This window comes from Lithobates pipiens, unplaced genomic scaffold (assembly GCF_037356315.1).
Source record: "Lithobates pipiens isolate NorthernLeopardFrog02 unplaced genomic scaffold, aLitPip1_a1.2 Scaffold_3, whole genome shotgun sequence".
Taxonomy (NCBI): Eukaryota; Metazoa; Chordata; class Amphibia; order Anura; family Ranidae; genus Lithobates; species Lithobates pipiens.
Genome location: NW_027507790.1, coordinates 4,830,065 through 4,853,178, shown reverse-complemented (window position 1 = coordinate 4,853,178; position 23,114 = coordinate 4,830,065). Strand labels below are relative to the sequence as shown.

Here is a 23,114-nt window from a genome sequence, read left to right as displayed (position 1 = left end):
CAAAGACCAGAAGGTCTCTGGTGGTGGAGGACAAAGTGAACCTTGTGCAGGGTCTATATGGTCTCTTCCAGTGTCCATCCATATCACCATGGACGCCAGTGCTTGGGGCTGGGGGGCCCCATTGGTGGTCAAAAATAGCCCAAGGGCGCTGGGAGAGTACAGTCCCAAAGGTCCGCCAACTGGAGGGAGTTGCAGGTGATCTGGCAAGTGCTAAAGACATTTGCCAGAGAGCTGAACGGTCACCACGTACAGGTACTCTCGGACTGTGTGGTAGCAGTGTCTTATTTAAACAAGCAAGGGGGAACAAGATGTCCGGCCTTAATCAGACTAACAAGTATCATCTTGTTTTGGGCCGAGAGAAGCCTGAAATCGGTATCTACAGTCCATCTGAGAGGAGTGGACAACCACCTGGCAGACTTTCTGAGCAGACACCAAGTGTACGAGTTCAAATGGTCACTAAACAGCGAGATTTTCCAGCTAATAGTGGAGAAATGGTGTCTCCCAGAGGTGGACTTGTTTGCCAACCAAGCAAATACCCAGGTTCTGGTGTCCTTCTCGCTGGGAAAGGGAAGCAGGGGCCAAAGGAAGATGCCTTGGCCCAGAGGTGGGCCTTTCCCATTTGCTACGCCTTTCCCCCGTTCAAACGTATTCCTCTGGTTCTCAGGAAATTTCTTCAAGAACGAACCACAATGATATTGATGGAAGGCCGTGGTTTTCCACACTGTTACGCCTGATAGAGGAGCCTCCCCTCATGCTGCCCGAGAGGAAGGATCTCCTGTCCCAGGGCCCAGTTCTTTTACCAAGAGTACAAACTCTAAAATTATCAGTTTGGTTTCTGAAGAAAGCCTCCTAAAGTCTAAGGGGTTCTCAGACAGGGTGGTAAACGCAATTCTTTCTAGTAGAAATAAGGTAACCCAAGTCATTTATGTTAAGTTTTTGAAAATATTTTTTTGTTCATGGTTGGATACCAAGAAGCTGTCTGCAGGTATTCCAGCCGCCTTGGAGTTTTCACAAGATGGTGCAGATCAAGGACTGGCAATTAGCACATTAAAAGTGCAGGTTTCGGCCTTGTCTGTGTGTTTTTTTTTTTTTTTTGAGCAGCCTCTGGCGTTAGACCCGCTAATTAGCAGGTTCTTTAAGGGGTTAGCCAGAATTAGACCTGTTCCATTTAAGATTTTGACAAAATGGGATCTGTCGACCAGTACTACAGGGTTGGATAAAATGGTTGCAGGAAGAAGAGCTGTTCTTAAAATGGGTCGCGCTCAAAAAGTTTTTTTCTTAGTGGCCAGATCCACAGCTAGACGCATTTAGCGAGCTTCAGGCGCTTTCCTTTTAAATAGCCTTTCTCTTTCGTTCATTGACGGACACAGCACCTTTAATCTTGACCATAGGGTTATATTGCCATCTTCAGGAGAGGACTAGGCAGAACATTTAAACAGCAAAACTGCACAGTACCGCCCAGGGGGGCGGTCCTACTGGCTATAACCCCTCACTCTGCTTCCTTGGTCCTGGGAATTTTTTCTTTTTTCTGCTTTTTGATTCCTGTGATCTACAATCAACGGCCGGGCTGGGTGACAGGCTGGATAATATAGATCCTGGTAGTCTCCCCATCCTGGCCATCGAGCGTTTGCAGACCTTGGCTACGCGCTGGGTCAGCCACGACATGCCCCGTCTGATCCAGGGGCGGCCAGCGAGCTATATGCTCCGGGGCACACATATGAGCGGGCTACTGCTGTCCGTGTCAGTGTGCCATGGCCGACAGCCACCCCGTACTGTTCGGGTGATGGGTCTGTCCGCGAAATGCGTCCAGGAGTCCCTGCAGGAGGGGTAGGTATGGTTCCAACTGTCTTGGTAGGATGGAGCAGCTGGGCATTCCCTGGGAGGTAGACTAGGGGGTCTCGCCCTGTCCCCCCCCCCCCCCCCCCCATGCTAAGGGGCTGGAGTGTGACTGGGCATGGGGGGTGCAGTGCATGTACCTGGCTGGGGGCTGCACTGGGTGGTTGGTGGTCTGCTCGTTTCTCCCTTATTTTGGGCTGTTTTTTTGAGTATCTGTGTGTTGCCATGTGAGGACTGGCCACTGCGCGCTGTAGCTACAGCCAGTTTAACCGCAGCCATTTTCTTGCAGTACGGCGGCCATTTTCCCGGCGCTCTGTCATTTTTTGCTGAGGCGGACATTTTCTAGTAGCCTCAGTTTTGTGTTACTCTAGCGCTGGGCTGCTAGTCCAGTCTGGAACAGTGTGAAATTACTCAAAACACTTTGTGGATGGCACAGGTGAGAGCGGACAGCGGCAGCACAGCGCAGTACCTGGGTCAGGGTGGTGAGTCCTGCGGGCGGCCCCTCAGTCTGTGGCAGCTAGGAGGGTGGGCATTTTTTGTGGCTTGCCTTAGGTCCCTAGTGGTTACAGGCGAGAGTGGGTCAGCATGGTGTCAGAAGCTGTCGCTTCTTTCCCAGACATCCCTGTTATTGCAACCGGTTCCTCTGCACCTGCGGTGCCTATGGACGCTCTGTCGGCGGTCCTGGAGTCCTTTGTTGCCAGGGTGGAAGCGGCGTGCCAGCACAAGGGGGGTAAATGCCCCCTCCCCCACCGTTTTCTGGGGAAAGCTCTGATTCAGACTTGGGTCCCGCTGTGGCAGGCGGTCCCTGTTTTGACGTTTCAGAGGATGCGGACCAGGGTCAGCGCAGGAAAAAGCGCTAGTAGGATCACTTATCACAGCGGTGTGGGATACCCTAAAGATAGAGGATACGGCGGGGGGCATCTGCAGAGGTGTCAGCCCCTTTTGGGTCCCACAAGCCTGCCCGCACTGCTAAGGTGTTTCCTTACCTACCTTATTTTGATACGTTTATTTACAAGGAGTGCGGGAGCCAGACTGGTGCTACGCACAGACCCAAGGTTTTTGCTGTCATTCTGTGGGTCCCCCACCAATCCAAAGGAAATAGAATTCCACCAACTGGATGTGAGAGCCTGTGTCTTACGGCATCTGGAAATGTCAAAGCAATTCGAAAATCCAATGCTCTATTTTACATGGGGGGGAAAACAATTGGGGTCCCGAGCTTCAAAAAACACAATCGCAATGTGGATTAAACAAGCTATTGTGGAAGCCTATAAAATTATGAAAAAGGAATGTTCCTTTTCCCCCATGGCTCACTCCACAAGGGGCACTATCGGCTTCTTGGGCGGAGTGAGCTGGGGCGACACCAGAACAAATCTGTTGAGCAGCAACATGGTCAAACTACTCAACTTTTATGAAGCACTATAGATTGGAACTTAACTCGAACCAAGACCAAAGTCCTCCAAGTGGTAGTTCCTAACCCCCCCCCCCCCCCCCCCCCAATCTGGTAAGTTCTGGTTGATCCTCTCAAGTGCTGTCCTGGATAAACGACTAGAGAAAACGAGAGTTAGACTTACCAGTAACTCGTTCTAGGATTGTCCAGAACAGGGATTCCCTCCCTATATGCTGTTATAACTTTGGATGGGTGTTCTTTTCAGAAGCCGTTCCGGGGAAGTTCTCGGTTAAAGACTGAGGACGAGGGACGGAATCCTCCCTTTTTAAAGATCTGGTTATGCGTTTTCCTGCCTCCGGAGGTGGAGCCTATCTCAAGTGCTGTCCTGGATGACTCCTATAAACAGTTACCGGTAAATCTAACTAGTTATATATATTCAGCAGGGAAACCCGCTGTCGGCTGATGACTCATCGGTTGTTAAGGATTTGACGGCTGGCTTCCTGGCCTGCTTCCATTCCATTATGGCTTCCATCAAAACCCATCACATCACAAACTCAAAACTTGCGTTTCTGGAGCGATTCCATTGAAGTTTATTACATGCAAAACACAGGAAAAAAATTCCCAGACTCTTTGAAAAAATGCATAGATGTGAACATGTACCATAGGAAGCCATGTAACATGCAAACCGCATAGGTGTGAACCTAGGGCATTTAGGTTAACTGTTGTTCCGTCAGTACTCACATAGTCACAGAGGTATGTGTGAACTTTGTATAATGGAGCAGATTGTTTCCTTTTCTAGGTGGGAGGAGACATCTGATTCTGGCCAGACAAACTCGCATTTTAGAGAGCATACATCAGCAGAGTAATCGAAACTCCTCCTAAAGATCTTTCCCTGCATATGCCAAAGAACAGGGGAAGATCATGTGACCACACAACATCTTTGTAGGATTAAGGTACTTGGAGAATTTAAAACAAAATATAATGGCATCATATTTATGATTTTAGGTCCATGAATTATGGCAATTGACACTTCTCTGTTTAGTATCACTTTAATGAACATGTTGTGTTAAAACGTGCTTTGGACACATTTTTAATGCATTTGTGTAATGTCTGTTTCTATAGGTGCATTTGTGAGACCAGCGGGAAAGCTACATGCTGGATAAATTTTGGCGCAATGTGAAGCACTGCAAACGCGCCCATGTGAACTATGTCAGCTGCAATAGACCTAATTGGTACAGAGCATTGGCAGGCACTTGTGAAGCTTAAAAAATGCAGATGAAATGCCTGCTCTTGGCACATGTGTAAATTTAGCCTTGTGCTGTCCATACATTAGTAGATCCTAAAAACGTTGTTCCTGCAAAAACTCTGCTCAGTAATTTCAATCGCTTGATGAATGTTGTTCGAAAATACTTAAAGTTTGCTTTTAACATTCGATTTTGGAGTTAATGGACTTAACTCCTGGACAAAATCTTGGTTAGAAATTTGGATCATTTTGCGAGATTTTTCCATTCTGGTCTTTTGAATCTTCCCATCGTTGGAGTCGAAAATGAACCTCAGTTTGACCCTGCCAATGATTTTATTTTCAGTTTGTGGGTCCTCCTGCTTTTGCTGTCATCACTATTCTGGCAATGTGGTGCAACCATGGGAGCTGATGCAGAGAGTAGGACCATGGTATCAACCACCTTTTGGATTGTAAAGTTTGGTTTTGCCTGTGGTGAGTACCTTTCCTTGACTGAATTGCCACTTTGCACTTAAAGAGCAACTCTACTTTTTAGTGGATGATCCATCTACATTGCAAGGATTTTAACAAACTTTGTTTCAGATTCCTACCTTTTGTTATAATCAAGAAATGGCTGTTTGTGTCCGTGCGCAAAGTGAATCTTTATGGGAGTGTTTTTAAATTTACCAATCAGCTTGCTCATTGGGGTTCTAATGAGCAATGTGAAAGGGTCTAAATCCCCTTTGGATGTGATTTTCCCTTTGGAAGTATCTTTTCAAAAATAACTTTTGCTGTAGGGGATGCCAAAAATCTGACTTGTAACTTAGTGCAGACTTCTGGGAAAATCAGTAAACCAATCACACAAGCTGGAAATTACATTTCTCTTTCGTTCATTGACAGACACAGCTCCATTAAATCTTGACACTAGGGTTATCGCGCCACCATCAGGAGAGGACTAGGCAGAACATGTAATACATGTGAAAACAATAGAACTGTACAGTTCCGCCCAGGGGTCGGGCCCTCTGGCTATAACCCCTCAGCTTGCTTCCTGCAGCTCCAAGTTTTTTTTCTGCCTAGTGAAGGACCAAGGCTCCCTGCCGGGACCATCGGTCCTGGGGATTTTTTTTTTTTTCTGGATTTTTGCCTTTTGCGCACGATATTGATCCTGTGAACTTCTAACTGGGTGACAGGCTGGATAATATAGATCCTTGTAGTCTCCCCAGCCTGGCCATCGAGCATGTGCAGGCCCTAGCTATGCACTGGGTCTGCCAAGACATGCCCCTCAGGCTCCAGGGCAGCCGGTGAGCTACATGCTCTGGGGAACACATGACTGGACTACGGATGTCTTTGTCAGTGTGCCGTGTCCAGCAGCCACCCCGTACTGCTTGGGTGTCGGTCTGTGATGGGATGCCTCCAGCTTGTCCGGACAGGAAGTACAGCTCTCCCTGTCTCGGCAGGACATAGCAGCTGGGCATTCCCTGGGAGGTCGATTAGGGGGTCCCTCTTCACCCTTTCCTCTCTCCCTGTCCCTGTGTCCCCCCCCCTGCAGGGGACGCTGCATGGCTGGGATGTGGTGCGGTGTATGTACCTGGGCCGTGGGGTCCTCCGGGGGGCTCTGACCCTTAGCTGGGTGCTGTGCTGGCTGTCTGTGTCCATGTGCTGTCATCTGTCTCTCTGCTGGTGTCTGTGGGCTCTGCACATGCTACCACCATTAGCGATGGCCGCCGCCATTTTCTGTTAGGCTCTGTGTACAGCATGGTCGTCGACCATTTTCTCGAAGTCCAGCAGCCATTTTCCTATTCTTTTCACTATACAAGAACGGCCGGCGGCCATTTTCTTGTAGCCTCAGCACGTTTTTTTCTCTCCAGCACTGGTTCCTGTACCTCCAGAACAGCGCGGTTTTTACTCCTGGACACTTGTGGCTGACACAGGACACAGCGATCTGCGACAGCACGGCGAAGCACTCGGTCAGGGTGGTGAGTCCTGCGGTGGGGCCCCTCAGTCTGTTAGCAGATAGGACAAGGTGCTCAATCCCACCCTCCTAAGTTCCAGAGGGTGGCAGACAGGGTGGGTCAGCGTGGCGTCAGAAGCTGGCATTTCTTCCCCAGATCTCCCTGCAATTGCCACCGGCTCGCCTGCAAATAGGGCAGTGCCCTTGAACACTTTGTCGACGGTCCTGGAAACGTCAGTTGCCAGGGTGGAGGCGTCGTGCGGGCGCAAGGGGGGGGGTAAAAAATGTCCCCTGCCCCCGTCCTCAGGGGAGAACTCTGATTCAGACTCTGGCCCCGCGGTGACTGGCGGCCCCTAATCTGATGTGTCAGAGGCTGCTGACTAGGACCGTTTGGACAGTGAGTCTGCAGGATACATTTCCAAAAAAAATATTTAAAAAAAACGAATTTATTTAGTTTAGACCGATGTATATTCTTCTACATATTTTTGGTTAAAAAAAAAAACGCAATAGGCGTATATTGGTTTGTGCACAAGTTATGCTACAAACTATGGTATAGATTTAGGGATTGGCAGGGTCGGGGTTAACACTAGGGGGTGATTGAAAGGGATATATTACTGGACAACAGACCACCCTTCCTTGGTAAACCACAACGACCCCGTCAGAATTCTGGAGACCCCAACACACACACAACAGGCAGCTTTTGTGTGAAAAATCTTCAGAATCTATAGCAATATATGCAAGTAACACAAGAGGGGAGGGGTTAACTAGGCTTCTACAGAGATTTTTTTTTCATCGTTAGTTTTAGGCAGCTAAAAGGAGTTTACAAAGATAGTTTATGTCCTTGCAGATAAGCTATCAAGAATCGGCCTAAACACAATGAGTCATACAGTGGGGGGTTTTATTTAAAAGTTGGCTCAAGCAGAAAAGTCTAAAACTCTAACGAGAAAAGTGTAAGATGAGGCATGTACATTCTTTAAAAACAAGCCTATAAAATGGAGGGGAGATTATAAAATGGAGTTGCAGTTGATCATATAGCTCCTATAACAATCCCCTCTTAAGTCATAAAAAATTACTTGCTTTACTACAGAGTTTCTGCTGTAATAAAGACTGAGGTAAGCTTTACTTTCAGCACCTGGGTCAAGGATTCTAGTGGCTCTAGTAATTAAACACCTAATTTTACCTTTTAATCTCATCAACAGCAATGGATTCCAGACACCGACTAATTACTCGCCACGGAGAGCAGAATAAGTAAGAATAACAGTTTCTTACAGTGGCCACTTGTCTGCTCAAAGTGAGTTTTGTGTCTCTCCGGCCGGGAGCCCACTGGACTGTATCCGAGTCAAAAGGCACCATTTTGTTAAATCAAGTTAGGGAGTCTCCAATCAAGACATGAGATATTAGATCCAGATGAGATATTAGATCCAGATCTTTTCAAAATATTAGGTGACTAGTTTACTACATAGCCAACATTTCTCATAACCTTTTTTTTTTTTTTTTTTTTTGTGCCTATGCATATTTAAACGTCATCAGTAACATTTTATCATGGAATGTGGTTGACCCTTCCCCTATCTCATGTTCCCCCAATGATTCTTTTTGACCTGTTATCTGTGTCATGTATAGGTTGTGCCCCACATATGCCTTTTTTATGGTACCCAAGTTCTCAGGGTGATATTTACAGTTATGATCCATGTGGGTAGGAACACAATCAGTGATACAGAAGTCTGTGGTGAAATGAGCAAGGTCATCTTTTTTTAGAGTCTTGACTACCTCCTTCACTCACTATTTGAGGATTTTCACGGCTTACTTCACCTCCTTTGTCTTTAATCTTCCTCTTAGGTGTTTGGTTCACCTTCTTCACATGACTGGCATGAATCCAGGCCTGTTGTCTCTCTACCAGAATAGCTGTGTGGGTAACTGCGATCACTGTGGTTGGGGGTCCGACGGGATACTCCTGCTTCTTGGTGCTGTTCAACTGGAAAGGGTGTGTAGGTTCCTGTGAAGAAAAAGGAGAGGCGCGAGCAACATTTCTTTCAGTTTTCTTACATATTATTCCTGAATGAGATCAAGGTCCCCTCTTTCTAACATAAGTGGCTGTCTGGCCCATGGGGTGGGGAATGGCCTACCCCAATGTTTCTCAACTCCAGTCCCCAAGCGCCCCAACAGGTCATGTTTTCAGGATTTCCCTCAGATGATGGTGTGGTAATTACTAAGGCAGTGAAACTGATCAAATCACCTGTGCAAAATAATGGGAATCCTGAAAACATGACCTGTTGGGGCACCTTGAGGACTGGAGTTGAGAAACACTGGCCTACCCATTAGGATTTCAATAGGAGAGTATCCTGTTTTCTTAGAGGGTGTCATTCTTACCTCAGCTAGAACTGCTGGGAGGACCTTCTTCCAATTGGTATACGTACCTCCAGTGACCTTGATTTTATCCTTAAGGCCCGGTTCACACCGCTGCGGGGGGAGATCCGGATGTGATTCGCACAGCAAATCACATCCGATCTCCGTAGCGATGCGAGTTCAGCCATACAGATAGTATGGCTGAATTCGCATCGCTCCCGCAGCAAACTCGCACGGGACCCTTTTTTGGGTCCGCAACAGAATCGGATCGCATGGGGGTTCACACCATGCGATCCGATTCCTGTGCGAGTCGGCAGATCGCACTGCGATATGCCGACGGATCTGGGGGTGTCATTAACATAACATTGACACTCTCAGCTGTCCGCATAGGGCAGTGTGAACTGCCGGCGGGAGGTGTGCGATGCGGGTAAACGCCGCGGATTCGCGGCGTTCCCGCATCGCTATAGTGTGAACCCGGCCTAATAGTTCTGTTCATCCTTTCCACTATACCTGAACTTTGAGGGTGATAAGGTATGTGAAACTTCCAGTCAATTTTGAGCATTTTTACTAGATCTTGGCAGACTTTGGCCACACGTAGGGCCATTGTCTGAGTTGATCTGATGTGGGCATCCCCATTTGGGAATGATTTCCTATGTAATGTTTCTCACTACTGTTTGCATCTTACTTTGTTGTGACAAACCTTTATATCCATCTTGAGAACATGTCCACTATTACAAGTAGGTATTCTTGTCTCTTACCTAACTTAGGCATGTGTGTGAAATCATTTTGTAAATGAGTGAATGGTGTGGATGGATAGATTAGGTGTTAATGGGATTATTCCAGATGCATGGGATGCATCTAGAAACATGCCTTCACTAAGGAGGGAAGACCAGGGATGTAAAAATCCTTGTCTAATAATTCACATGTGACCTGCCAGCCTCTGTCTTCTACACCATGGTATTGTGCAATGAATAAAGGAGCACATGCTACAGGAATCCCCTCATGGCAGACAAGCTCAGATTCTGAGCTTTTCTACACTGCATTCCATAGTTGAATGTCTCTGTCTGTAGCATATGTTTGGAGATCATGCCATGTTTGATCTAAGAGTGGGATTTCAGGTGAGAGCAATGGCATTTGGATGTCTGTTGACTGTGTGGATACTCCACCTCTTGCTGGTTTGTTAGCTAAAGCATTTCCCTTGGCTATGTCCTCTTGCTGACCTCTATGTGCCTTACAGTGCAATATAGCAATAGATTTTGGTAGTTGTATGGTCTCTAACAAGCTTGTGACAAGTGTTGAATGTGAGATGGATTTTCCATCTGATGCCGTGTAGCCCCTTCTTTTCCCTATAACTCCAAAATTGTGCGCAACACTGAATGCGTACTTGGAGTCAGTGTAAATTATTACATCCTGTCCTTCAAAAAGCTGAGCTCTAGTAAGGGCTATACGTTCTGCAGCTTGTGTTGATTGGAATGGTACAGGGTTTTCTTCCAGTAATTTATCAGGCAATTGGACAACAGCATACTCTGCATGGTATGTGTTATCATTTGGTCTTGCATAAGACCCATCCACAAAGACATTCTGTGCTCTAGGGAGAGCAATTGAAGACATGCTTGGTCTGGGGGATGTCTTCGTGGATGAGGTCCATGCATTCTTGTTGAGGCACTACCTCATCTTCCTCACCTTTCAAGCCTAGCAAGGCATTCAAGATTGGAGCTGGGCCAGAAGTGGGAGAGGCATATTTCATCTCAAGTTTTTGGTTAGAAAGTAAACTTGCTTCATAACCGCTCAGCGTCTGGGCTGACATGTGCTGGGTATAGATATTCTTTAGTAGAATGGATACATTGTGAGTGGTGTGTAGTGTGGTGGCAAGAATGATAGGTCGACCGATATGGGTTTTTTCCTCTGGCCGATGCCGATACTGATATTTAGAAATCGCGGCGGCCGATGGCCTATATATGATGCCGATCTTCTTTTTCTCCCCCCCTTCATCGCATAACATCTAACAGTTAGACCCCTTTCACACTGGGGCGTTTTTCAGGCGCTTTTGGGCTAAAAAAAGCACCTGTAAAGTGCCTGCAAAACGGCTTCCCTGCAGTCTTTGTGGAAGCCCGAGTGCTTTCACACTGAGGTGATGCACTTGGCAGGACGTTAAAAAAAAAAATTTAATGAATGGGCACCACTGCCAAAGCGGTTGCAATGCGATTTGGCAGCAGCGCTTCACAAGTGCATTTAACTCCTTCCTTGGCCGCTAGCATGATTAGAAGTGCCCCGCTAGCAGCCGAATAGCGCCGCTAAAATGACTAAAGCACCGCTAAAACTAGCAGCATTTTACCATCAACACCTGCCCGCTTCAGTGTGAAAGTGCCTTAAGTACTAAGCGATACAGAAAATTTCTTACATTTAAACATAACAAACCTCCAATCAGTTCACTTTGTATGTTTAATTTAGATTTAAAAAAAAACTATATATTAAATACACAAAAACAGGTAATCAAAACTTTTGGATAAAAAAATGGGCTAACTTTACTGTTTTTTTTTTTGTTTAAATTCTTAGTGTATTTTTTCCAAAAAAATTGCCTTTTGAAAGACCTCTGCGCAAATACCCTGTGACATAAAATATTGCATCAACTGCTATTTTATTCCCTAGTGTCTCTGCTAAAATATATATATAATTTTTGGGGGTTCTAAGTGATTTTCTAGCAGAAAATACAGGATTTTTACTTGTAAGCATCAAGTGTCTGAAAAGATTTAGTCTTTAAATGGTTAAACTGAGAACTCTACACACTGAACTCAGTTCATTCAGAAGTGTAAATATTGTATCTCTTTGCTCTTTTCTTGGCAGACTGCCCAGAGAGGAGACAAGTCCTTTCACTGAAGACTTCAGGCAACTTGCATTGACTTCTATTACAGAAGTCATTTGCAAGTCACGCTGAGGATATAATTGGCCCTTTTTAACAGCACAATCGACCGATGTCGATTAATTTAAAAACGCCAAATATCGGCTGATATATCGATCGACCTCTAGTGAATGATGTAGCCATTTCCACCACCATCGAACAGGATGCCAAACCTCAGACACACTGGCTTGCCCTGTACTGGCATAGGCACAACCCTTGAAAAAAATGCTAGGACCAAGTAATCCAAGTCCAGGAGCTGTGACTATTGCAGTTTTAAGATACACAAAAGCATTGTACATTTCATCATTCCATTTCACACAATCTGGCCTGTCAGTAACTGTGGCTTGCCTCATTATCTTAGTAGGAACAATCAGGTATCCATTGGCCGCAGTAACCAATCATATCAAGAAAGGGTAGCATGTCCTTCTTAGTGAGTGGGTGGGGCAGACCAATGAGAGTCGCAGCTCTCTTTTGACTGATTTTCCTTTCTCCTTTTGAAGAGTACAAAACCAAGTTATTCAACAGTCTCCTGACACCATTGTAGCTTTTCCTTTAAAACTTTGTGACCATTATCTGCTAACCAATGTAACAGCTCTAAACCATCCTCCTTGCATGCAATCTGGCTTGGACTACACAATAACAAATCATCAACATTGGAATAGGACGAAACCATGACGGGGTGTCCAGGACTGCAGGGTTGCCTGCAGGACTACTGAGTAGACTACAGGGGAATCTACATAATCCTGGGGCATTCTACACCAGGTCATCTGGCTTTTTTTTTAAAAACAAAAAGCAAGGATTGGCTTTGTCTCCTTATCCGCAAGGATGCTAAAAAATGCATTTGTTAAATCAATCACAGAAAAATACTCTGCATTGGATGGTGTGGAGGTAAGGAGTGATGGCACATCAGGCACTATAGGCGCATTGGGCACCACCAGGTTATTTACAGCTCAAAAGTCTTGAACAAACCTATAACTGCCATCTGGTTTTTTAACTGGGTTGGTGGGTGTGTTCTAGGGGGATACAACTTCTTTTAGAATGCCTTTCTTTAAGAATTGTTCTACCATAGGGGCAATGCCTTCCTCCTTTTTTTCTTTTGACAATGGATACTGTTTGTGATAAATGGGTTGTGCCCTTTCTTTTAGGGTGGCCTTGTATGGGGTACATGACATGAGCCCTACATCTTGAGCGCTCTCTCTGACCATACTTTGTCAGAATCACTGGGGAGTCCTGTGTCTGTCTCTTGCAATTCAGTATTGAACATTATGGGCCATATGGGGATATTTTTAGAATAAGCAATCACACCTCCCTGATTGGTTATCTCCTATTCTAATCCCCAACTTGCCTAGTAACTCTCTCCCCAAAAGATTGACAGGGCCGTTTAGTATTATCCTGAAACTGGTGCGACAACACTGATCCGTGTTCTACATTTACTACTGGGAAGGGAGGGGTTTTGAAAGTTTTGGTGAGTATCCCATTAATTCCATTGAGGGCTCGGCATTTATGGTCTCTCCTCTGTAGTCCTCACTGAGGGTACTACAAGTAGTTCCTGAATTCAGGAGGAAAGGGGTTAACTTTCCTTGGACATGCAGAGTCACTATTGGTTGTTCTTCAAAGGAGCGAGAGACGAGGAGGAATGCTGGGATACTACCTTCTGGGCAGCTTCATTGTTGTAGTTTAGGCTGGGTCCATTGAATGGGGTATTTCACTCCCTGATTTCGCTGAGGGTTCTGTATCTGGGCAGGGCCTTGACTATTTTGTGTATTGAAAGGTTCATATGGGCATTGATTTTTTCCAGTGGCCCTCCTGGTTCTGGACTGCTGAGGACCCCTAGAAAATACTCTTCCTCTGCCTCTTCCCCCACTGCCCACCATTGCCCTGGGGAGGCATTTGATGTGCCCCTCCTTGGTAATGGGTACTTACTGTTTTTTTTTCCTTTGCTACATCAAAACATCCTGCAGCATCCTTTTCTGTTTGTTTTCTGAAAAACATCCAAAGTCCAAGTTGGCCATTCAGAAATCATTTACTTGACAATTAAGCCCATCTGTGGTTTCAGGTTAGAGATGTAAGTCTGAATCGTCAGACTAGTCATATCTGCCTGCAAGGATAACCGAGCCTCTTGAGTTCAGGTGTCCATGAATCTCTTCCAAAAATCCAATACTGATTCACTTGACTTTTGCTTACACGCTATAGCAGTGGGGAGGAAAGCACTTTTTATTTTTTTTTTTAAAAAGCACTTGCCATTTCTTAATTCCCACATTTTCTTCTGATCATCTTCAGTGTTAAGCCCATAATCTGCTGCTTTGGTGTCACCGTCTTGTATTACAGCTATGGTCGGGGCATGAACCCAGTTCCATGCAGTTGTGTGTCTGATTATTCCATCAATAATCCGGTGCATGTCTTCTTGTGTGTAACATCTATATGTTCTTTTGTGAGACTGGGATAGAATTTGTTTGTGTATGGTTAAATGGAAAGAGGGGGGGGGGCAGTTGGATCTGGTCTCTATCTGCCTTTTCCATGTGCTTCCTCTCATAATCTTCCTTACTTAAACATTTGTTGGGTTTCTTTTGTTTCTTATTATTGATACCCAGGGGGAACTATGAACTCATCATCTGTACCACAAACCCTAGCTTTTATAATTTTATTCCCACAAATAGAGCTTTCTTTTGGTGGTATTTGATCACCTCCTGCGGTTTTTATTTTGTTATAAAAAATTTAAAACAGTAAATTTTTGTCCGTCATTGATGTACTCTGGTGAGGTGGCACTGATGGGTGGCAGTGATGGTCACTGATCGGTTACACCGATAGGCAGCACTTCTAGGTGGCACTGATGATGATCAGAACTTTTTCCAACCGAAAAATAGAGAACATGCTCTCAATCTTTTGCTGGCTGGAATTCTGCCAGCAAAAGTCCGATGGAGCATACACACGGTCGGAATTTCTGACCAAAAGCTCACATCCGACTTTTACTGGCAGAATTTCTGATCGTGTAAATTGTTTCAAGATTTCTTTGCGATCTTGCAGGGATCTTTTAAGAAACCCAGTACATTTCTTGAGAGGATGCGATTTCTTATGAATGGGTCTTTGGCAATTGCGTGTGTGTATCTGGATCTATTTGGTAAGCCTATAATGAGGCTTACCTATAGGTAGTGTAAATATCTCCTAAACGTACACCGCTCATTGGATATTTACATTACATGCAGCTAGTGATATCTCTGGCACATGCGCTCTGAAGGAACGGCCACCCATGCCCTTCCTTTTGAGCCCTGTGCCGTGAACGGCGGCTCCCATGCGCATGCACGGAAGTGATGTCATCGCAGCTCCGGCCAGTCATGGATCCGGAGCCCGCGAAGCCAGAAGCAAGACAGGTGAAGATGGAAGCAGCTGCAGCACTGACATTGCGGCACTTGAACAGCTTAATTTTAAGGCGAATTTCACATAATGTGCTAGTATGCAATGCATACTAGCACATTATGACTTTACCTTGCAGGGGGTATACAACCGCTTTAATGCAACTGAAAAGGTGCAATATTTGACCACCTATACATGCCCTTAGGGTAATTTTTCATGTTATTGGAGATGTAGAATTCCAGTTGATTACTAACTATACCTAAATGTACTCCCATCCCCATTCTGGGCCTACTCTAACTACCCTGTAAAGGAAAGATGTCTATGCTTATCTATTTTGGGGGTGCTCCGGTCAGGTCACATGATTGCCTTTCGGCAGCAGCTTCAGTGTAGAGGAGGGACAGCTGATATCAAGTGCCCTATATGGGTGACCTCATTGCCCAGGCTCTGCAGCCATTGTAAGCAGTCTCACCTCTTCAGTGAAGCCAGCAGCTAAAGGAATTATGTGACTGGGCCAGAGCACCTATGGAATAGGTAAATACAGCCATCTTTCCTTTACAGAGTAGTTAGAATAGGTTTAGAATGGGGTGTGAATGAGTTTAGATATAGTTAGTATTTGACCTGAAGTCTACTTTAAAGAACTGATCTGAGGTCCTCTAAATCCAAGCCAGATTGAGTGACTACATGATGGTTATAAATAGCAGCTGGACTTTAATGTTTTGAAAGTAGCAAAGTGTGTGTGTGTGTGTATATGTGTGTGTGTGTTATTTTTTTTTTTTCCCATTTGAATAAAGCAAGAAGGTTATAACCCCTGGATGTTTTTTTTTGTTTTGTTTTTTTCTTCTTCCTCTGCAAGGTAATGTCATAATGTGCTAGTGCAGGCATGTCCAAAGTCCGGCCCGCGGGCCAATCGCGGCCCGCGGCCCGGTTTTGAACGGCCCGCCTGGTTATTTGGACATACATATCTTTTGTGGCCCCCGACGATCTCCCAGCGCCGGGGCCACAAAAGATATATATGCTTCGGAAGGTACAGGGAGGACAGGACCGAGCGCCGTACACAGGAGAATTTCCTGTTTACGGGCGGCCTCTGTAATAGGAAGTCCTTCTCCTGCACTGCCATTGGACGACTGTTCTGTCCATCAAAGGAGGCGGGACTTTCTATTAAAGAAGCCGCCGTGTAAACAGGAGATTCTCCTTTGGCGCTCGTCAGTGCATTCCTGGCAATGGTGCTGTGTTCCTGGCAATGGTGCTGTGTTCCTGGCAATGGTGCTGCGTTCCTGGCAATGGTGCTGCGTTCCTGGCAATGGTGAGGCATTTGGGGAGGCGTTCCTGGCAATGGTGAGGCATTTGGGGAGGCATTCCTGGCAATGGTGCTGCGTCCCTGGCAATGGTGCTGCGTCCCTGGCAATGGTGCTGCGTCCCTGGCAATGGTGAGTGATTCCTGGCAATGGTGAGTGATTCCTGGCAATGGTGAGGCATTTGGGGAGGCATTCCTGGCAATGGTGCTGCGTCCCTGGCAATGGTGCTGCGTCCCTGGCAATGGTGCTGCGTCCCTGGCAATGGTGCTGCGTCCCTGGCAATGGTGCTGCGTCCCTGGCAATGGTGCTGCATTCCTGGCAATGGTGCTGCATTTGGGGAGGCATTCCTGGCAATGGTGAGGCATTTGGGGAGGCATTCCTGGCAATGGTGCTGCATCCCAGGCAATGGTGCTACGTCCCTGGCAATGGTGCTGCATTCCTGGCTATGGTGGGGGCATTCCTGGCTATGGTGGGGGGCATTCCTGGCTATGGTGGGGGCATTCCTGGCTATGGTGGGGGCATTCCTGGCTATGGTGGGGGCATTCTTGGCTATGGTGAGTGCATTCCTGGCTGTGGTGGGTGTGTTCCTGGCAAAGGTGGGTCTGCAGATGTGCACTGATTAGGCTGCATTGGTGGGCACTGACCATTATTTTGCTTCACAGTTCTTTATTTAAACATTTTTTTTCCCTGAAACTTCCCTCTTAAAGTGAAGGTGTGTGTTATACGCCAATTAATACAGTATGTACAAATACGCCCAAGCTCATTTCTTCCCATACACAGCCACAAAGGCAAGAGAATTCTTGTTGGGCAGTGTATTAGAGCTCGAACGAACACACTTAGACCGAATTTTAACGATTCAAAGAATGTCAGGCAAAATGGTCGGCCCTCGCGCGTGTTCACTTCATCAAATCCGGCCCTCTTTGAAAAAAGTTTGGACACCCCTGTGCTAGTGTGCTGCATTGCATACTAGTACATTATGTTAAACTTGCCGTAAAACAAGGCTCTTCCAGTGCCGAGATGCTCTCATCTTCACCCATTTTGCTTCCGGGTTCGCGGACACCGGTTCTGTGACTGGCATGAGAGCGGGACCTGCCGGTCACAGCAAAGGTCTTGCAAGGAATGACACATGTAGCCGTTCCTTCAGCGCACATTCACCAGTGTTGTCACTGGCTGCATGTACAGTAAATATCTCCTAAACGGTGCCCATTTAGGAGAGATTTACACTACCTATAGGTGGGGGTGCAACGGATCAAAAATCTATCGGATCGTTCCTCGGATCATGGTCACGGATCGGATCATTTTTCGGGTCAGCAAATAATTGAATTTGCAAAAACCGGTGAAAATTCCTCCACCATATAGTCTCCACAATCTCCCCCACTGTAATATACATCTCCCCCACTGTAATATTCACGTCATCTCCCCCACTGTAATATTCACGTCATCTCCCCCACTGTAATATTGGATGAGTATGGCTGGGTATCGCCCAGTATGGCAGGGTATTGGCAGAGTATGGAGGGGATGGCTGTGACTGCATTTGTCACAGAGCAGCACTGTGGGCACTACAGATCCAGCATACAGCAGCGCTGTGGGCACTACAGATCCAGCCCACAGCGCTGCTGCCATCAGAACATGGCGCCGGTTTGTTTACAAGTGATCGCTCTGTCATTTGACAGCGATCACATTGTAAACGGCAGCCGGGTGTAAAAAGATGGCCGCCGCACCGGAGCTAGGCCGAAGCCACAGCCTTTCCTAAGGCTGAGGCAGCGGAGCGCGGTGTGTGCCAATCCGTTGCACCCCTACCTATAGGTAAGCCTTATTATAGGCATACTTATAGGTAAAAATTGTTGATGGAAGTTAACTTCCACTTTAATGGTGGGGGGGGGGGGCACAGACACCAATATTAACCTTGCAGGGGTTCTAATTCCCTCTCCATGCTTTTCAAAACTAAAAAAAAAAAAGTTTTGCCTTTTTAGTTATACTTCACATTTTTATATATAGTCAAGGTACAAAGGTCTGGCAGCCATAAATAGGGTACAATTGCACAAGGCCTAAGGCATTACTAAAACAAATAAATGTATATATATTTTTTTATTATTTAAAGCGGATGTCTGCACACCGCTGCAAAAATTAAAAGCCAGCAGCTGCACATACTTAATTTTAATAATCGGACACTTACCTGTCCTGGAGTCCAACGATGTTGGCAACGCAGCTTATGTTTCCATCAGCTGTCGGGTGCATGCCGCCTCCATTGCAAGTAAGGGAACCCAGTAGTGTAGCCTTACGGCTTCACGCCAGGAGCCCTACTGCGCATGCACGAGGCTCCGCTTCTCTCTCCTACTGGCCTGACAGCCGGGGGAAGGAGGAGGGGGGAGCCCCAGCGATGAGGCTCCCGGAAGTGGGGACAGGATACCTATGAAAGGGGCGAAATGTGGCACCTGAGGGGGGAAGGAGTACAACGAATGGAAGTCCCACTTTTAGGTGGAACTCCGCTTTAAGAGAAAATAACAAACTAAATGACTAGGCAGAACAATAAAGTGTCCGTGTATAGTGTTCATAAAATTTAGGGCACATTTTAGGAGTTAAGACCTCCTAAGTATCCAGAGTAAAGGAAAGGGGGAGGGACTAGAGGGGAGGGTGTTTACCACACCTCTGTTCTTTCTGTAGGTCCAGAGTTTGTACTAGTCACATGAGGGGTAAAAGCTAAAGGATGGGTTTTATTGAACCGCCAAAGGGGTCTGGCGTTTGTAGCAGAATCATAATGTCCATATTTGCCAGTGTTTCCCACCCTGGTCCTTCATGAAGTCATGGGGAGTTGCTCCTTCTGTTGGATAGCTGAGATCCTAGTAAACTGTTGCAATGTTTTTAAATGTTACATTTTTAAAATGAATGAAAATGTGATTCTTGTTTGGATTGCTTAATTCAGAAAATGTTTTTTTTTTTTTTTTTTTGTTCCCGTTTTTGAATCCATGAAATCAAACACCAGTGTGTGTTTACAGTTCCAATTTGTGTATGTTTGCAGTTGCAACAAGCTATGAAATGTAATACACTTAATTGTTTTTTTTTTTTTTTCTTTAAATAGAACAACGCATGAATTCCTTTTTGGTGCTTTGGCTGAATTGGTTGATAACGCAAGGTATGTAATGTTTGCATATTCTGTAGAATTTAGTTTTACAAATTGTGTTTGTACTTAAAGTGGATCTAAACCCTCTCTTATACCCAGTGAAGAGAAAAGCCTCAGATTATACACAGAGGTGAAAAAAATCTCCCTACATAAGTTTTTCATGTATACATGTATATCTGCTGTCTTCAGCTTTCTATATTCTTTAGAAAGTGAGCATGGTGTTGGAATTTTTGCTCCCTCTTTCAGCAGTGGGAGGGGAGTCTTGACATACACCATGTGACAGTTGTTTGGTGGAAAGGCACACACCCCCCCTCCATGTAGGCAGAGGAAGAAAGGAACATGCAGAGCCGTGTGGTGAATGGATCAGCTCTCTGCTAATCTATTTATAGCAGCCTCCCCAACACAAAGGGTTAGCTGCTCTTCTTTTTATTTTTTATTTTTTTTTCCCTCCCTGTGTCAGGGAACTTGTCAGAAGTTATCATGCTGATACAGAGGAAAGAAGCAGCAGAAAGACACGAACTTAGGGCTTTGGAGAGAGATAAGTAAACATTACAGATATACAATAATTCTCCCACTCTACAAGACTCTGGTCTAGCTGCACCTGGAGTGCCATCCAGTTCTCTGGGCTCCAGTCCTTGGGAATGATGTGCTGGAACTGAAGTGGGTCCAGAGAAGGGCAACAAAGATAAATGAGGGACTGGAGGATCTTAGCTATGAGGAAAGATTACGAGGACTGAACTTCTCTCTGGTGAAGAGATGCTTGATAGGGGATATGATTTCAATGTACAAATACCGTCCTGGTGACCCCACAATGGGGATAAAACTTTTCCATGCAAGAGAACATAAAAAGACACAGCAATTCATTAAAATTAGAACAAAAGCGGTTTAACCTTAAACTGCGTAGAGGGTTCTTTACAGTAAGGATGTGGAATTCTCTTCCATAAGCAGTGGTTTCAGCAGGGAGCATAGATAATTTCAAAAAACTATTAGGCACTTAAACGACCACAACATGCAGGGATATACAATGTAATGTTGAAAAAAGCACGCACACACACAAGGTTGGACTTGATGGACTTGTCTTTTTTATTTTTTATTTTTTTAACCTTACCAACTCCGTGGTCAAATTTCATGAATCTGGTTTACATCCACTTTAACTTTTTGCTTTTCTGTAGCATAATGATATACATAATATGAAATAATTATTGGCCTGAATAACTAAAATGAAAATGACGAATTCTTACATGTTTTAAAAAAAGTCAATGCAAGATTGTTTTCACACATGCCAATATGATGGGAAGTCATGTACATTCTTCTGCTGATAAAATATTTTGGACAAACATGTTCCTGATAATAGAGAGCTGAGTGTTCCTTGAGGATGATTGCTGGCATTTGATGCAGTTTGGCAAGATAGCTGGCAGGAGTAATATCATCAGATGGTTTCATTTCAGTTGATTGGGTTCATAAAAAAGTTGTGCATTCAATCAACATTGTTCAGCACTGCAGCTTACTAAATCGCCTGCCTGCTCATTGAACTAAAAATGAGCATCATCACACTTCTGTAGTTCTCTCCATGCTCCTGCCTCTGAATACTTCTTAAAGTGTACCTAAAAGCAAAACTTTTTTTAGTTTTGAATAGAGAGAGGGGTTAGAACATTGTTAGTTTTTATTGCTGTCTGTGTCCCCATTTGGAAGATCCACTCTCTATATTTGTCCTGTCCTGTTCTACATTTTTGAATGGCTTTAGAACACTAATGAAGGGGATATCTTGCAGTGGGGACAATAGTTCTGGTGACACACTGGGGTTCCCTTACTTTGGAGGGCTTTCCTCTCATTTCCTGTTTTGTCAATATGACAGGCAGTGAAGGGAAATCTCCCCAATGGGATACAGATGGCAAACAAAAACTGATAGGGGTTTTAAACCTCCCTTTCTTCAAAATGGGGAAAAATGTTTTGCCTGTAGTTACTTTTTAAATTTCTATTTTTTTTTTTTTTTTTCTCTGATTTTTCTTTCAGTTAAGATTCTTCTCTACATCTCTGCTGAAGCTTTATCTCTTTGATTGCAGCTCTCTGGCAAAACTGTCCTTGGCCTGGATTTTAAAGTATTGTGCCTGGAACCCACTGCACTGGACATTGCGGGGATAGCCTGAAAGTGACCTTTGTGAACTTTGTGCCATGTAGGGCGCTTTCCAGACTGTTTTGGTAAAAGCTGTTTAATTCCTTTCTGGGTTCAGAGCTGCTGGTATTGCCTGGTCTCTGAAACTTACTTAGTAAGCAGGCCTGCTGGCGGAGCACTGCTCTTCCCAGATTTCTCTGGAAGGTGGTAATGCTGTGGGAATGGACACTGAAATCATTAGCTGGGTATAGTGTACACAAGCACTCTGAGCTCTTTCCCACCATACAGAGTTGAGGAAGCATCTCCCTTCTGCTGCTCCTGTTTGCAGTTGACCTTAGTCATGTCTGGCTATCTGAATTCCACCTGCTACTGGGTTCTGTGAGTACCTGAGGCCTTGCCTGCTACCCTGAGCCTGTATAGCGTGTTCCCCCACATGGTCGCAATAAGACTTGTTTCACAAGGGGTGAGACAGTCCTGCTTTACTGGGCGAACCCAGCTCATACACTACTAATGGCTTACTGACAGTGCCGATTATACAGTGCCTTGTGTTTTGTCACAACCTAGCATTAACATGGATTGTTTGAGGATTTGCATCATTTAATTTACAGAACATACCCAAAACTTTGAAGATTTTTTTTTTTTTTTTTTTTATTGTAAAGTAAACGACAAATAGGACAAAATAACAGGAAAAAGTCAATGTGCATAACTATTCACCCCCCAGTACTTTGTAGAGCCAACTTTTGCGGCTATCACAGCTCCAGGTCGCTTTGGATAAGTATCTGAGCTTGCCACATCTTACCATTACCCCATTACTCCTGGCAAAACTGCTCCAGATCCTTCAAGTTGGATGGTTTGCTCTTGTGAACAGCAATCTTTAAGTCTGGCCACAGATTTTCTATTGGATTGAGTTCTGGGCTTTGACTAGGCCATTCCAACACATTTACATGTTTCCCCTTAAACCACTCAAGTGTTGCTTTAGCAGTGTGTTTGGGGACATTGTCCTTCTGGAAGGTGAACCCCTACATCCTAGCCTCAAATCACACACAGAATGGTACAGGTTTTGCTAAAGAATATCCCTGTATTTAGCACCATCCATCTTTCACCATCCATCTTTCACTCAACTCTGTCCAGTTTCCCAGTCTGCTGAAAAACATCCCCACAGTATAATGCTGCCACCACCATGTTTCCCTGTGGGGATGGTGTTCTTTGGGTGATGTGTTGGGTTTGCGCCAGACATTAGCGTTTTCTTTGATAGCCAAAAAGTAAAATTTTAGTCTCATCAAACTAGAGCACCTTCCTCCATACATTTTGGGAGTCTCCTACTTGCCTTTTTGCAAACTCAAAACATGCCATTTTGTTTTTTGCTAAAAGTAATGGCTTTCTTCTGGCCACTCTGCTGTAAAGCCCAACTCTGTGGCGCATATGGCTTATTGTCGTCCTATGTACAGATACTCCAGTCTCTGCTGTGGATCTCTGCTGCTCCCCCAGGGTTATTTTAGGTCTCTGTGCTGCCTCTCTGATGCCCTTCTTGCCTGGTCCGTGAGTTTTGGTCTCTTGGCAGGTTTGCTGTTGTGCCATGTTCTTTCCATTTGGTTATGA

At 45.3% G+C, this 23,114-nt stretch overlaps 1 protein-coding gene across 3 annotated transcripts in view; it reads left to right on the top strand.

Annotated features, from left to right (window-relative positions):
• The window catches only part of MORC2 (MORC family CW-type zinc finger 2), a 152,218-nt gene that overhangs the window by 21,637 nt on the left and 107,467 nt on the right, over positions 1-23,114 (top strand). For all 3 annotated transcript variants that reach the window (XM_077461181.1, XM_077461182.1, XM_077461180.1), the window contains exon 3: positions 19,361-19,414. In XM_077461181.1, coding sequence (XP_077317307.1) covers positions 19,361-19,414 — 54 coding nt within the window. The remainder of the gene's footprint in view (positions 1-19,360; positions 19,415-23,114) is intronic.